The 12091-nt window shown below is 50.5% G+C and overlaps 1 protein-coding gene across 3 annotated transcripts in view; it reads left to right on the forward strand.

The window, feature by feature from the left end:
* Nucleotides 1–10514, forward strand: part of Trappc10 (trafficking protein particle complex subunit 10) — a 76570-nt gene extending 66056 nt beyond the window's left edge. For all 3 annotated transcript variants that reach the window (XM_026410060.2, XM_026410061.2, XM_026410063.2), the window contains 5 exons: nt 390–516; nt 1363–1533; nt 5384–5561; nt 8165–8359; nt 9120–10514. In XM_026410060.2, coding sequence (XP_026265845.1) covers nt 390–516; nt 1363–1533; nt 5384–5561; nt 8165–8359; nt 9120–9358 — 910 coding nt within the window. In that variant the 3' untranslated portion in view covers nt 9359–10514. The remainder of the gene's footprint in view (nt 1–389; nt 517–1362; nt 1534–5383; nt 5562–8164; nt 8360–9119) is intronic.
* The last annotated feature ends 1577 nt before the right edge of the window (nt 10515–12091 follow it).

Here is a 12091-nt window from a genome sequence, read left to right on the forward strand (position 1 = left end):
CAGTGCTGTGTGGCACATGTGAGAAACCTTGTCATTAGAGAGCTGATGACGAGCTGTCTCACAGCTCCATGGGGTGGCGCTGGGGGAGCCCCGACCTGGGCTTCCCAGGAGGAGGCAGCTGCTCTTCCTGGCCCTCCTCGCAGTCTGCTGTCTGCTAGAGAGGCTGCGTCATGAGCATGGCGCCATCCCTCTGCCGCCGAAATAGCTTGTTTTAAAAGATTTATTTTTTTCTGGCACTTGTATGTGTGGAATCTGAAGTAAAATCTATGCAACGACTCACTCTTATTTTGCTGTAGTGGCTCGCTAGTCAGTGAGGGTCTTCCTATCAGAGATGAAATGTATTTCACAAGACTTTCAGATGTCAAAGTCACATTTTGTCTCTGCTCTAGGAAGTATGTTCAGGTGTGTGTCCAGAACTTGTCAGAACTGGACTTCCAGCTGTCAGACAGTAGCCTCGTGGACGTCGGCAACGCTGCTGACCTGCAGCTGGCTCCACTGAATGCACAGTGCCAGCAGGTAAGCTTCTTGGGGGCTGAGCCCGGCTCTCAGCAAGCAGCGGTCCACGTCAGGCTGCAGTGTGCGTTCAGGGGAAAGGGGCGTGGCGTTCTGTGAGGCAGAGCCTGTGACTGCAGAGAAGAGTCCTCGTGTAGAGCGGGAGGAGCTTCTAAGGTGCCTCGAAGACACCGTAGTGCTGTGTGAGCACCCTTGTGGGGTATCGGGCTTGTTAGGGTGGGCTGGGGGATGCAGCTGATGGACCACAAACAGATGTAACTTCGGTTTTGGGAGAATTTCCTCTTCAACTTGTTCTGTTCCAGACATGCCTATGCAGATGCAGGCTTGTGCTTGCATCTCCCCTGGGAGATGGCTCCCTTCTGCCTCCAAGTAAAACTGCCTGTGCCGGGGAGGAGGGGCCCCAGGTCCCGGTGCAGTTCTGTGAGGTCGTGTCAGGGCCTCCCTGCCTGGCTGGGTGCTGCGCAGCTGGTCCGCCCTCCCGTGTGTTTCCTGTGGATGTCTGCACCTTCAGCGTCTCCACAGGGCTTTCCCACGGACACGTGACATGCTCACACCTAGCGCATCCCCTGTGTGAGAGGTGTGTGGGGTACTGCAGACTCACACACCCTCTTGAAACTCCTTTCTTGTGATCACTGGTGCTGTGAAGTTGGGCCCCTAAGCCCTCAGCACCTTCTTCCTGTGCAGTCCTGTGGGACCAGGCCGAGGTGGCAGTGGCACCACAGGGCCATGGGCAGCATGCGTAGGCAGGTGATTAGGCTCCGACACACAGGTCCCTTTGTGTGCAGTGCAGTGTCTGGTCCTCTGTGTCCCCCGTGCTGTGTGACATCACAATGATGGCTCTCTTTGCAGCACATCCACAGCAAGCAGTCGGTGTTCTTTGTCTGGGAGATACAGTGGACGCAGGAGCCTCCCCCAGCCTTGCACTGCCAGTTCTCCGTTGGATTCTCCCCAGCTTCTGAGGAACGGCTGTCCATCTCCTTAAAGCCCTACACTTATGAATTTCAAGTGGAAAACTTTTTTGTATGTAATGTATTATTTGGGAGGGGAAAGCAAAAGGTGGCATCTTTTTTTTTTTTTTTTTTGTGGTGCTAGGGATTGAACTCAGGACCTCTTGCACTCTAGACTAGTGTTCTGTATCCCCTGCTTAGTTGAGGCAGGGTTTTGCTAAGTTACTGAGGCTGGCCTTGAACTAGAGATCCTCCTGCCTCACCCTCATGCTGGGATTAGCATGACCTACCACACCCAGCTGGGTGGCGTATTTTTTATATCCTCAAGATTTCAAGTTGTTTGGGGCTGGGGATGTGGCTCAGCGGTAGCGCGCTCGCCTGGCATGCGTGCGGCCCGGGTTCGATCCTCAGCACCACATACCAACAAAGATGTTGTGTCCGCCGAGAACTAAAAAATAAAATACTAAAAATTCTCTCTCTCTCTCTCTCTCTCTCTCTCTCTCTCTCTCTCTCTCTCCTCTCTCACTCTCTCTAAAAAAAAAAAAAAAAAGATTTCAAGTTGTTTGATTATTCAGTGTTATGAAGCAGCAACTCAAGGAAAATGGCCAGTTCTTGGGGTAACTGAGTCACTGGTTGTCTTTACTGTGGAACCCAGGTCCTTCCCAGGTGGCAACCCCAAGGAGCACACACACCTGAGGCACAGATGCCCCTCTTTTCCTCGCAGTGCTTTGCACTCCATGGAAACACTCGTTGGAGCCATTCCATCTTGATTGCTAGCTCCTGGGGCAGAGGGGCATTGCTTTCCAAGGCATGTCTGGTTTTTTTAGATGAAAAGCCAAAATGTTTTAGAAACTTTTCTGTGGAACATAGCACATCTTCTTACCGTCTTTGCCTCTTTTGGTAGAAGGTGGTTTGAGTGTGGTGTGGACGTGGCACTCAGCTGGGTGAGCGAGCCAGTGGGTTTCGCGTCCCTGCAGGAGGTTGCGTGGCTGAGTGCTGGGCCGACCCAGAGGCAGCGCTCAGCTTGTGGCTCCTGCTTTCTGGTCTCGAGGCTGCTGGGAAGGTGTTTGTGCCTGTAGTCCTTGGCAGGAAGCCTTCACCCCGCCTCTCTAGCTGCCTGGTCTGCCTTGGAGCCACATGTGGTCACTGGCACAGTGTGTCCTTCTGGAGCAGACAGGTGCCTTTGTGGCCTGTGAGCAGCTGCGGGGTGGAATCAGTGTGGTGTGCACACGTGGCTGTGACTAGGCAGCACTGTCTCCGTGCTTTTCTTCCTCTTCAGGTCAAGAGTGCAGAGAGTTTCCTGTGGGGAACTGTGGAGGTTGAGTGAAAGGTAGAGGAAAGTGTTTGGTAATTATTGCTCTTTTCAAAACTGGAGTTTTGAGACCAGAAATATATATGGGACCACTTGCTTTTGGAATAGCTTTATTAAGATGTTACCCATGTGCCGTTAAGTTCACCCATTAAAGTGCACAAGTTGGGTCTGGTCATACTTTGGAATGCTGTATCAGTCCACAGGAAACCGGCACTTATCAGTGGGGATGCAGATGCTCTCTCCTCCTTCTCTCTTCCCCTGGCAAATTTATAGTCTGTGGGCAGATTATTATTTCCTAGATGTTTATCCAAGAGAGTCAGATATATCTGTCCATGTAAAAGCTGATACCCAGATGTCCCCAAAGTGAAGCCACCAGACTCCAGCTGCCGCCGAGTAGGTAAACAGGTGGTTATGTGGCCCACTCACACAGCGGGTATCACCCAGCCAGGAAAGGGGACCTGGCATTTGCCTCTGCTGAACCTTTTACATTAATGCATTAATGGGATCATATCAGGTGTGACAGCTGTGACTGGCTTTTTATAGCACAGTGTCTTCAAAGTTCTTTTTTTTTTTTTTGCTTCTTTTGGTACTGGGGAGTGAAATCTAGGGATGCTGTTCCACTGAGCTACACTCTCAGCCCTTTTTATTTATTTATTTTTTATTTTGGGACATGGTCTAAGTTATTATAATGCCAGCCTTGAACTTGTGATTCTCTTGCTTCAGCCTCTGAGTCTTTGGGATCCCAGGTGTGTGCCACCGTGCCCTGCGGAGTTCATTCATTTTGAAGCACTCGTCAGGACTTTGTTTCCTTTCGGGGCTGGTTGATAGTCCCCAGTGTGGATAGACTATGTGTTTATGTATTCACCAGTGGCTGGGGTTGGGTATTTCCACTTTGGGGAAATCTGTGTGCTGGTTTTTGCGTGGACAGATGTATTCAGGTCTCTTGGGTAAACCCCTTGGGGGTGAACTGTCGGTGGAAGAGGGCTCACCACTCTTGTTTCCAGCAGCAAGCCATCGGCTCCAATTCCCACACATTCTCACCAACTCTAGCTTCTGTTTCCTTTCCTTGGTGTGGTGCTGGCGACTGAACCAAGGGCCTCGTGTATGCGAGACAAGAGCTCTACCAGCTGAGCTGTGAACCAGCCCTCCTGTTTCCTTTTGAGTGCAGTCATTTCTGGGGATGCAGATGGCATCTCATGATGGTGATGTCCATTTCCCTGTGGCTACTGATGCCACACATGTTTTGGCTGACGGACCATTGTATGTCTTCTTTGGAAAGATGTCTATTCAAATCCTTTGCTGATTTTTAAATGGAGCTCTTTGTAACCCCACAGTTATTTAATTATAAGCTATATATCCCATGTGTCAGTTCCTTACCATATGTATACTTTGCAAATACCTCCCCCATTCTGTAAGTTGTCTTTTTACTCTGCTGATGGTGTCCTTTGAGCCCAGAAGTTTTTAATTTTAATGAAGTCTAGTTTCTCTCTTTTTTTGCTTGACCTTCTGATATAGGATCTAACAAATCATCTCCTAACCCAGGGTCATAGCTCTCCTCCTCCATTTTCATCTAAGAGTTTTATAGTCTTAATGCTTCCATTTAGGTATGCAGTTAGTTTAATTTCTGCATATTGAGAGGGAGGGCCCGCATGTAGTCTTTCCAGGTGGCTCATCACTTGTCTTCATGCCACTGATTGAAAAGACCTCTTGCCCCATGGGGTGGTTTGGACACCCTTGTCAGGAATCTGATGACCATGCCTGTTGGGGCTCATTTCCGAAGAGGCTGATTTCTGATCAGTGCTGCAGCCTCAGCAGCTGCTGTCCAGCAAGAGGCGCTGCCCGGCTCCTCTCTGAAGGACCCCGCTGGTCCTTGGCCACACTCCTCCCTCCCAGAGGTGGCCAGGAAGCAGCATACAGGGACACGTGCTTGGGAGCAGACTCACCATCACCACTCGACTTGAGCTCCCTCCACGCTCGGGTGAGCTCACCTATCTCCTTCCCAGGGCTCAGGAGCATTCAGGACCAGGTGTGCTCCCCTGGGCCTCCTCAGATGGGCTTGTGTTCCCCTGCAGGCTCCTTCAGCCCTGGGCGTGTTGAATGAGCCTCTTGCCATTTTCTGTGTGAACTGAATGGATGATACTGAGGAATTCATGTTAATTTTGCTTCTTGTGGTAATAGCATGGTGTTTTGGTAAGAAAGTGTCTGTGTGTTAGTAACGCGTGCTAAACACAGAGGGTGCAACGACAGGGTGAGCAGTATTGCCTCAAAATACCTCAGGCATATTCAGAAATATGGATGACTATACAGAGGGGGAAACAAAGCAAAATGCTAGTCTCTGAATCCAGGTGGGAGGCACATGAAGACCTGTTGGACTCTCCTTTCTTCTTGTGCTTGGAAATGCCCATAATTTTAGAAAAAGGCATCAAGGCCCTGGCACTAGGACTCCTGAGCATGGCGTCTCCAGCAGGAGCTGTGTAGGGCAAGGGTGCAGCTGCCCTGCTAGCTGACTGAGCAGGCAGCTGCTTTGCTCGGCTGCTCTCAAGCGTGTGGGGAGCTCTGTGCTGGCCTCTAGCAGCGTTTCTTCAGGTCATTTCTGTCCCTTCTTTCCCAGACGCTGTACACCGTGAAGGCTGAGATATCCCCTGCAGTGGGGGCAGAATATTGCAGAACAGGCTCACTCTGCTCCTTGGAAGTGTCCATCACACGACTCGCAGACCTGCTGGAGGTGGACAAGGACGAAGCTCTGACAGAGTCTGATGAGTACTTTTCGACAAAGCTTATGTATGAAGGTAGGTCTCGAGGCTGCTGTTTCCTGACTTGTGGCAGTCCACTGCATCAGGTGTACCCCTTCCCTCACAGTGCAGTCCTAGGAGAGAGTGTTCTAGAATGACAAGTGCCGACTGACAGGTTCATGTGCAGCCTGGGCTCCCGGGTGCTGAGCTTCATTACTTGGAGTGCTTTTTAGTGAGGATTTATGTGGCCGTTTCAGGGCTTACATGGAGAATACAGTGGCACTCCTGCCTATCTGGGTCCCAGGGTCTGACCACTGCTCCCCACTGCTCAGCTGCTGAGGCTCCAGGACCACACGCCTGCCAGCCTCCCATACTGCTCTCTCCCAGGCCCTCTCGTCCCTCCTCCACCGAGGCCCTGGCTCGGAAGTTCTCAGTCCAGAAGTTCTCAGACCCACTGTAAATGTGACTGATGAGCCAAATATGTACATATTTACTTTAAAACAACAACAGTAACCCCATAGCATGGCATTTTTCATGAAAGTAACTCCCCAAAACAGTGAGAAGAATGACATGGCAATCTCTTAGATGTCTAGCTTAATAGAAGCCACTGAAGCTTCACTTGTGCTTTGAGGTGATGGGTTGATTATTTGGAGAACATGAAGCATCTCCAGCTGCTCAGACTTGTTGCTGGGAGAGGGACATACCTGAGCAGCCTCTCAGCTATTGGGCTCTTCTTGTTGATGCTGTGGGTTTTAACACCCGGTGTGCCAGGAGTCTGAACTCACATGGGTGCCCCTGAGGCCCTCATTTCTGTAAACCCTTCTGCTCATGCTGCATTTGAGTGAATCTCTGCCTGGCCCTCCCTGTGTGATGCCGAGCACTGGCCACTGGGAAAACAGGCAGATCATCTAGCATTGACATGCTCCACTCTACACTTTCGGAAGTCTGCATTTGAGCTGGGCGTGTGGCGCACATCACATCAGCTCTGGAGGCTGAGGCAGGGAGATCACAAGTTCAAAGCCAGCCTCAGAAACTTAGTGTGTGGTGTGGGCTGGGGAATGTGGCTCAGTGGTGAAGAGCCCCTGGGTTCAATCCCTGGTACCAAAAAAATGTCCACATTTGGAAGCTCACCTGGTGAGTCTTTGAGCACTACCTTTGCCAGGCTGCAGTGGTAATTGCAAATTTCTCCAAATCCTGAAGAAGTTTTAAATTCTATCACTGGCAACAAATACTGTTAGGTTTTCTCTGAAGTGACAGCCTCATATGGTCCACTTTCAAGAAATGTTTGCTGACTACCAAGACCACTCGTGTTTCTCTGTCACTGATTCAAGTAAGAAGACTGTTCCCTGGGAACAGCAGCCAGCCCAGTGCACAGCGCAGCCTGCACATGCCCCCTGAGAGGCCAGAGGTGGTGAAAGCACAATTGCTCAGGACCTGGGGACCCTGATGTCCTTCAGCTCCTAGGGGCTGAGCTCCTAGGGTAGTCTGACAAGCCCGCCGACTAGGTGCTGCCGTTCCCTTGTGATAGTCTCATAATGACAGCAGTACAGGGAGCAAGAGGGGGTCAGTGTGGACAAGGTCAGTGTGGGTGGGGAGGCAGTGGGGGCTGGTGACAGTGATAGCAGACGGTTCTGTGCCTGCGCTGTGGTGCTTGGTCTCTGATTCCACATGGGGGGCAGATGCTGTGGAATTGTACCCAAAGGCAGACCAGGCCACAAGTACCTCTAGAAGCTGGGCATCCCAGGAGGGCTATGGTCTGGTCACTGTTGTCCAGGGTCTGAATCCTGTTGTTACGTGAGGTGGCACAGGTTGGCGGCTGGTGATGGCTTCACCCTCTTCCCACTGTTCCTCCACAAACCTCTGTGGTTTTTAAAGGTGCCTACCCAGGCTCCCTGTTTGATTGGGTTGACAGTGGTGGATGCTTTTAGTTAAGCTGCAGTTTGTTCCTCTAGGTTCGTGGTGGTGAAGAACAGGAAGGTCAGGACTAAGCGAGTCTGTGCCTCCATAAGTCCCTGGGATGGGGAGCTGCAGCCCCCTTGCTGCATCTCCTTCTTGAGGCCAAGTCCTGTCTTGCTTGCCTTCCTGTCCCCAAGTTCCACCCTGCTACTGTCCCTTCCCAGGCTGGTCCTGCTGAGTGCCTGCTGGGGTGCTAGACCTGGCTGAGCCAGTACAGGTTGTCTTGAGCACTGCTGTTGATGACAGCAGCTGTCAGACCTTGGGACTCTGCTGCGTCCCAGCGTGGAGCTGCGTGCTTTCTGTGCATCTCCCTTTCTCGTTCTTAGGAAGTGGCCTCTACAGGGCGGTTGCACCTGAGGCCCGGGAGGCTTGTGTGAGTGGCAGGACCTGGATCCAGACTGCTGGTCTTGATGCTGCTGCTCATCAGAGAGAACCGCTACCTGTACTGCTGCCCCTGGCTGTTTTAACCATTCTTTATTCAGAAAGAAAAAGTGCTTTTCTGTGCGGGCCAGTGTGATCCAGTCTGAACCGGGGCTGATGAGCACTGGACTAGCAGAAATGCTGACCTTGGCCACAGAAGCACAAACGGCATTTTAAGGAGCAGACACCTCATTTGGAGCTTCCGCTGTCAGGGCGCAAGGGCTAATGTATGGTGGTCCTCAATTTAGCGTGCGTACTGAATGTCCTGTGTCTCCTCATTTCAGTTGTTGACAACAGCAGCAACTGGGCTGTGTGCGGAAAGAGCTGTGGTGTCGTCTCCATGCCTGTGGCTGCTCAGGCCACTCACAGAGTCCACATGGAAGTCATGCCTCTCTTTGCGGGCTACCTGCCCTTGCCTGACGTCCGGCTGTTTAAATACCTCCCTCATCACTCTGCACACTCCTCACAGCTGGATGCTGGTAAGGACTTCGGGAGAGAGGGCACAGACCTCCTTGACCTATGACAGGCCATCTGACAGCCCGCCATCAGGCCAGAGTATCGTAAGCTGGAAATACCTCCACTATGCCTGACCCACCGGCCATCTGGTTAGCCAGGCCTCCCTTCAGGGGCTCAGCACAGCCCTTAGCCTGTAGGAGGGCAGACTCCTCTGATCTGAAGCCTTGTGAGCACAGATAAGTGCAGGTTCCAGAGCATTCAAAACGCAGTACCCAGAAGACACTGGCACCACGGTGCACCCTGGGGCTGGTTGTCCCCTGGTAATCACAGGCTGCTGGTTGCTGCAGCTCTCAAGAGAGGGTCAGACCACATGTCACCAGCCTGGGAGAAGATTAAGATTCAAAATCTGAAGGGTAGTTTCCACTGAATGTGTACTGCTTTCACTCCTTTGGAAAGCGGAAAAGGTCATAGGTGGAACCATTGTAAGGAAGGGACTGTCCATGTCAGTTCAGTAAGCAGGCTATAGCCTCTCATGGAGAGGTGCTCTCCGAATGCAGGGCAGACTGGAGAATCAACTTGTTTTCAGAGCTGATAGAACTAGTACAGAACCTTGTCCCTGGTCACAGTTGGCCTCGCTCTGAGGGTTGAGCCTCTCTCTATCCACAGGGTTCTGTTAAGGCAGGGCCTGGGGTGACACTCTTTCACACCCACAGGTCAGCACAGGGCAGCTTTGCCTCTCTGGGCCGGTGCTCCTGCTCAGTCTCACTTTTGTGTGTTCTGCAGACAGCTGGATAGAAAACGACAGCCTGTCGGTGGACAAGCACCCAGACGACCAGCTGGACTGCAGCAGTGTGCGGAGTAGAGGCAGTGTGGCCTCAGTCGCCAGCAGCGAGCACAAAGGCTTGCCCATGCCCCGGCTCCAGGCGCTCCCTGCCGGGCAAGTCTTCAACTCCAGCATGGGCATGCAGGTCCTGGTCATTCCCAGTCAAGATGACCATGTCCTAGAAGTCAGTGTGACATGACAACCTGCGGATCGGCCGACACCGCAGACTGGCTGTGAGTGCACTTGAGGGATCGTGCCTGGACTGTTCTCTGGTGAAACATGCTAGTGCTAACCAGACTTTGGCTGTTCTGCTTGGCCAGGGAGGTGTCGGAGAATGGCATCAGTCAGCTGGTCAGTGGAGAAAGAGCGTCCTTTGTGTTGTCTTTGGAACAGGATTTCTTGTCGTCTTCCCTCCCCTTCCCTGTGCTGGTGTCCAGTGTTTGCCTAGAGCCCCAGCTTCCTTCACCTACCCACTCGCTGCTCCTAACACACCTACCCTGGGTCTCCCCCACAGCCTCCCTCTGCTGGTTCTGTGTGCAGGCCCATCTGACTTTCAGATGGAAGTTCAGCAAGCCTTGCAGTCTTCCTGTGACATCTGTGTGCCCTCTGGCCACACAGCTGCCTGGCCTCCTGACCGGGAGGACTGTGAGTCTTCTAAGGGGTGAAATGCATCCCTTCCTTCCAGACCACTACTATGTGCTTTTCTACAGTAACACCTCCTAGGGCAGGTAGGCGGGGTGCAGGGTGGGCTTGGGAGAGAGCAAACCCCTTGTGTGCCTTGGGATGCCAGAGCCAGGCTGACTGGGAGGTCCACGGCTGAGCTGCTAAAGGTACTTGAGGATGTCTAGAACAGGGCATAAGGAACAACGCAGCATTGGAAGCTCTTTGGAAAGAATGTTTCTGGACCCATTTCCCCTAATGTTGATTGAATATCATATGCACTTGGAATTAAATATGTATTTAATTGTCATTACATATGTGAGGGTTAATATTGTTTACTTTTCTCTCACTTTTAAAGTCTGTACATGTAATTGTAACTGTATAATCAGCATCTTTCTTTTGCACCTTAAGTCTTAGAAGCTTAGATGCTCCATCTAAAGTACAGATTAGAGGGGTCTTCTTGGTGTGTTCCAGGCTGTGTGTAGGACTCAGGGCCTGGGGTAACCTCTGCTGGTCCACTCAGTTGCAGTCAGACCATACCAACAAGTTAATTTACTTTCAGTTGTAAATTTAATTGTATATATGGTTGATTTATTATTTTTAAAAGTACAGACTAACTAATGTAATGTTTATGTATAAGTTGCACCAAAAATCAAGGACAAAATAAATGTTTGTTTTTACTGGTGTGAAAGTTACAGCTTGTAAATAAGTGTTGTAGGTATTAAACCTTTTCCAGCTCTCCAAAGCGATGTATTTTTGTACATATGAAATTGTTCTCTGAATTCACCGGTACAGTGTGCTTAGAATTGAACTTGTCAACATCAGTGGGAGCAGAGGGTGGGGCCTTGGTTAACTTGAGAGATCAGGAGCCTCTTCAGCAAGGCTGACCACAGCAGGTGCCACGCTCAGGAGGCTGAGGGGACAGGGAGCACAGAGCCCAGAGTGAAGCCAAGCAACTGAGCAGTCATTTTCAGACTTCTGTACGTTGGGGTTTGACTCATTCAGTTAAATAAAGGTGGTATGATTTTCCTCCCTTTTTCATTTTTTAGAAATTGGAGAAACGTGTAAAGAAGATATTCATATAAACTTGGTCAAACTAGGTAGGCAAATTAGAACTCCAGGCGCTAAAGTCCAGGGTCTCCAACGAGTTGTTTTTTTTTTAATTATATATATATAATTTTATATATATAAATGATGCTTGGCTTGCCATCCTGCCCAGACCCTGAGCAAAGGTCTCTGTTAGCCTAGAGCCAAAAAAACAGGCCTTTTTCATATGCAGTTCCCCTGTTTACCCTCTGGGAGAGGGGCAGAATTCAGTGTCTAGTTTATTCTATTTGGGTTTTCTGGCGTCTGCTTTCTCAGGTTGAATTTTCTAATTACATATATCTACAGGAGGAAAACAAAGGGGAGGTTCAAAATGTTTATGGTGTCTCTTCTGATCTGGAAAATGAGTGAAACCAGTTTTCCCCAATCACTTAGAAGATCTTTAGCCAACTAAGATGAATGTTGTTTTGTTTTGTTTTTTTTGACAAAAGAATGTCACTCAAAAAAAAAACAATAACAACAACAAAAACATCTTTTGTCTCTTTAATTCACCATACGAGTAACCAAGAGGCTGTCACTGGATTTTTGTTGCAAGGTTTTGTGTTGAGGAGGCTGGTTTTGTTGAACAGTTGTGAAGCCTAATGGGATGTGTGTATCAAAAACAAAGAATCACGTGGCCATTGTACAGAGAACCTGTGGAACATGGAAGTGGAAAAGAAAACTGGTTATAATTTTTGTGAATTTCATGGGTTCTCCTATGATTGGAAAAATTATAACTCCCGATTCTCCTGTGGGAATTACTGTACCGAGATGGGTGACTTCTGCCTCGGCCCCGTGGGCGCCGGCCGCTGGGTTCCCGTGGGTTCCTGCATTACCGAGTCTGCGGTCCTGAGGCTGGACATCCCATAAAGACACACAAAGCTTTATGCACTGTTTGTGTATAAAATAAACTGCATTTTAAAATGAAATAAACACCAGGTTTGTTTAATTTAAGGTACAAAGTCACGCTGCTTTTTCTGTAGCTGCGCTGCTCGGCTTCACTGTCGACCACGGAGTCCGGTCCGTCGCCGCGCTCCTGGCTCTACCGTCGCGGGTCGGGACAGGCCGCTGCGGCCGCGGCGCCCCCCTGGACAGGGCGGGACTCGCTCCGCAGGGCGGGGTCCGCCCGAGCTTCCCAGGGAAAGCCATCTTCACACCCTTCGGCGACACTGTCAGGCTGCAGCCACCG

The sequence above is a fragment of the Urocitellus parryii genome, chromosome 2 (assembly GCF_045843805.1).
Source record: "Urocitellus parryii isolate mUroPar1 chromosome 2, mUroPar1.hap1, whole genome shotgun sequence".
NCBI classification, from domain to species: domain Eukaryota; kingdom Metazoa; phylum Chordata; class Mammalia; order Rodentia; family Sciuridae; genus Urocitellus; species Urocitellus parryii.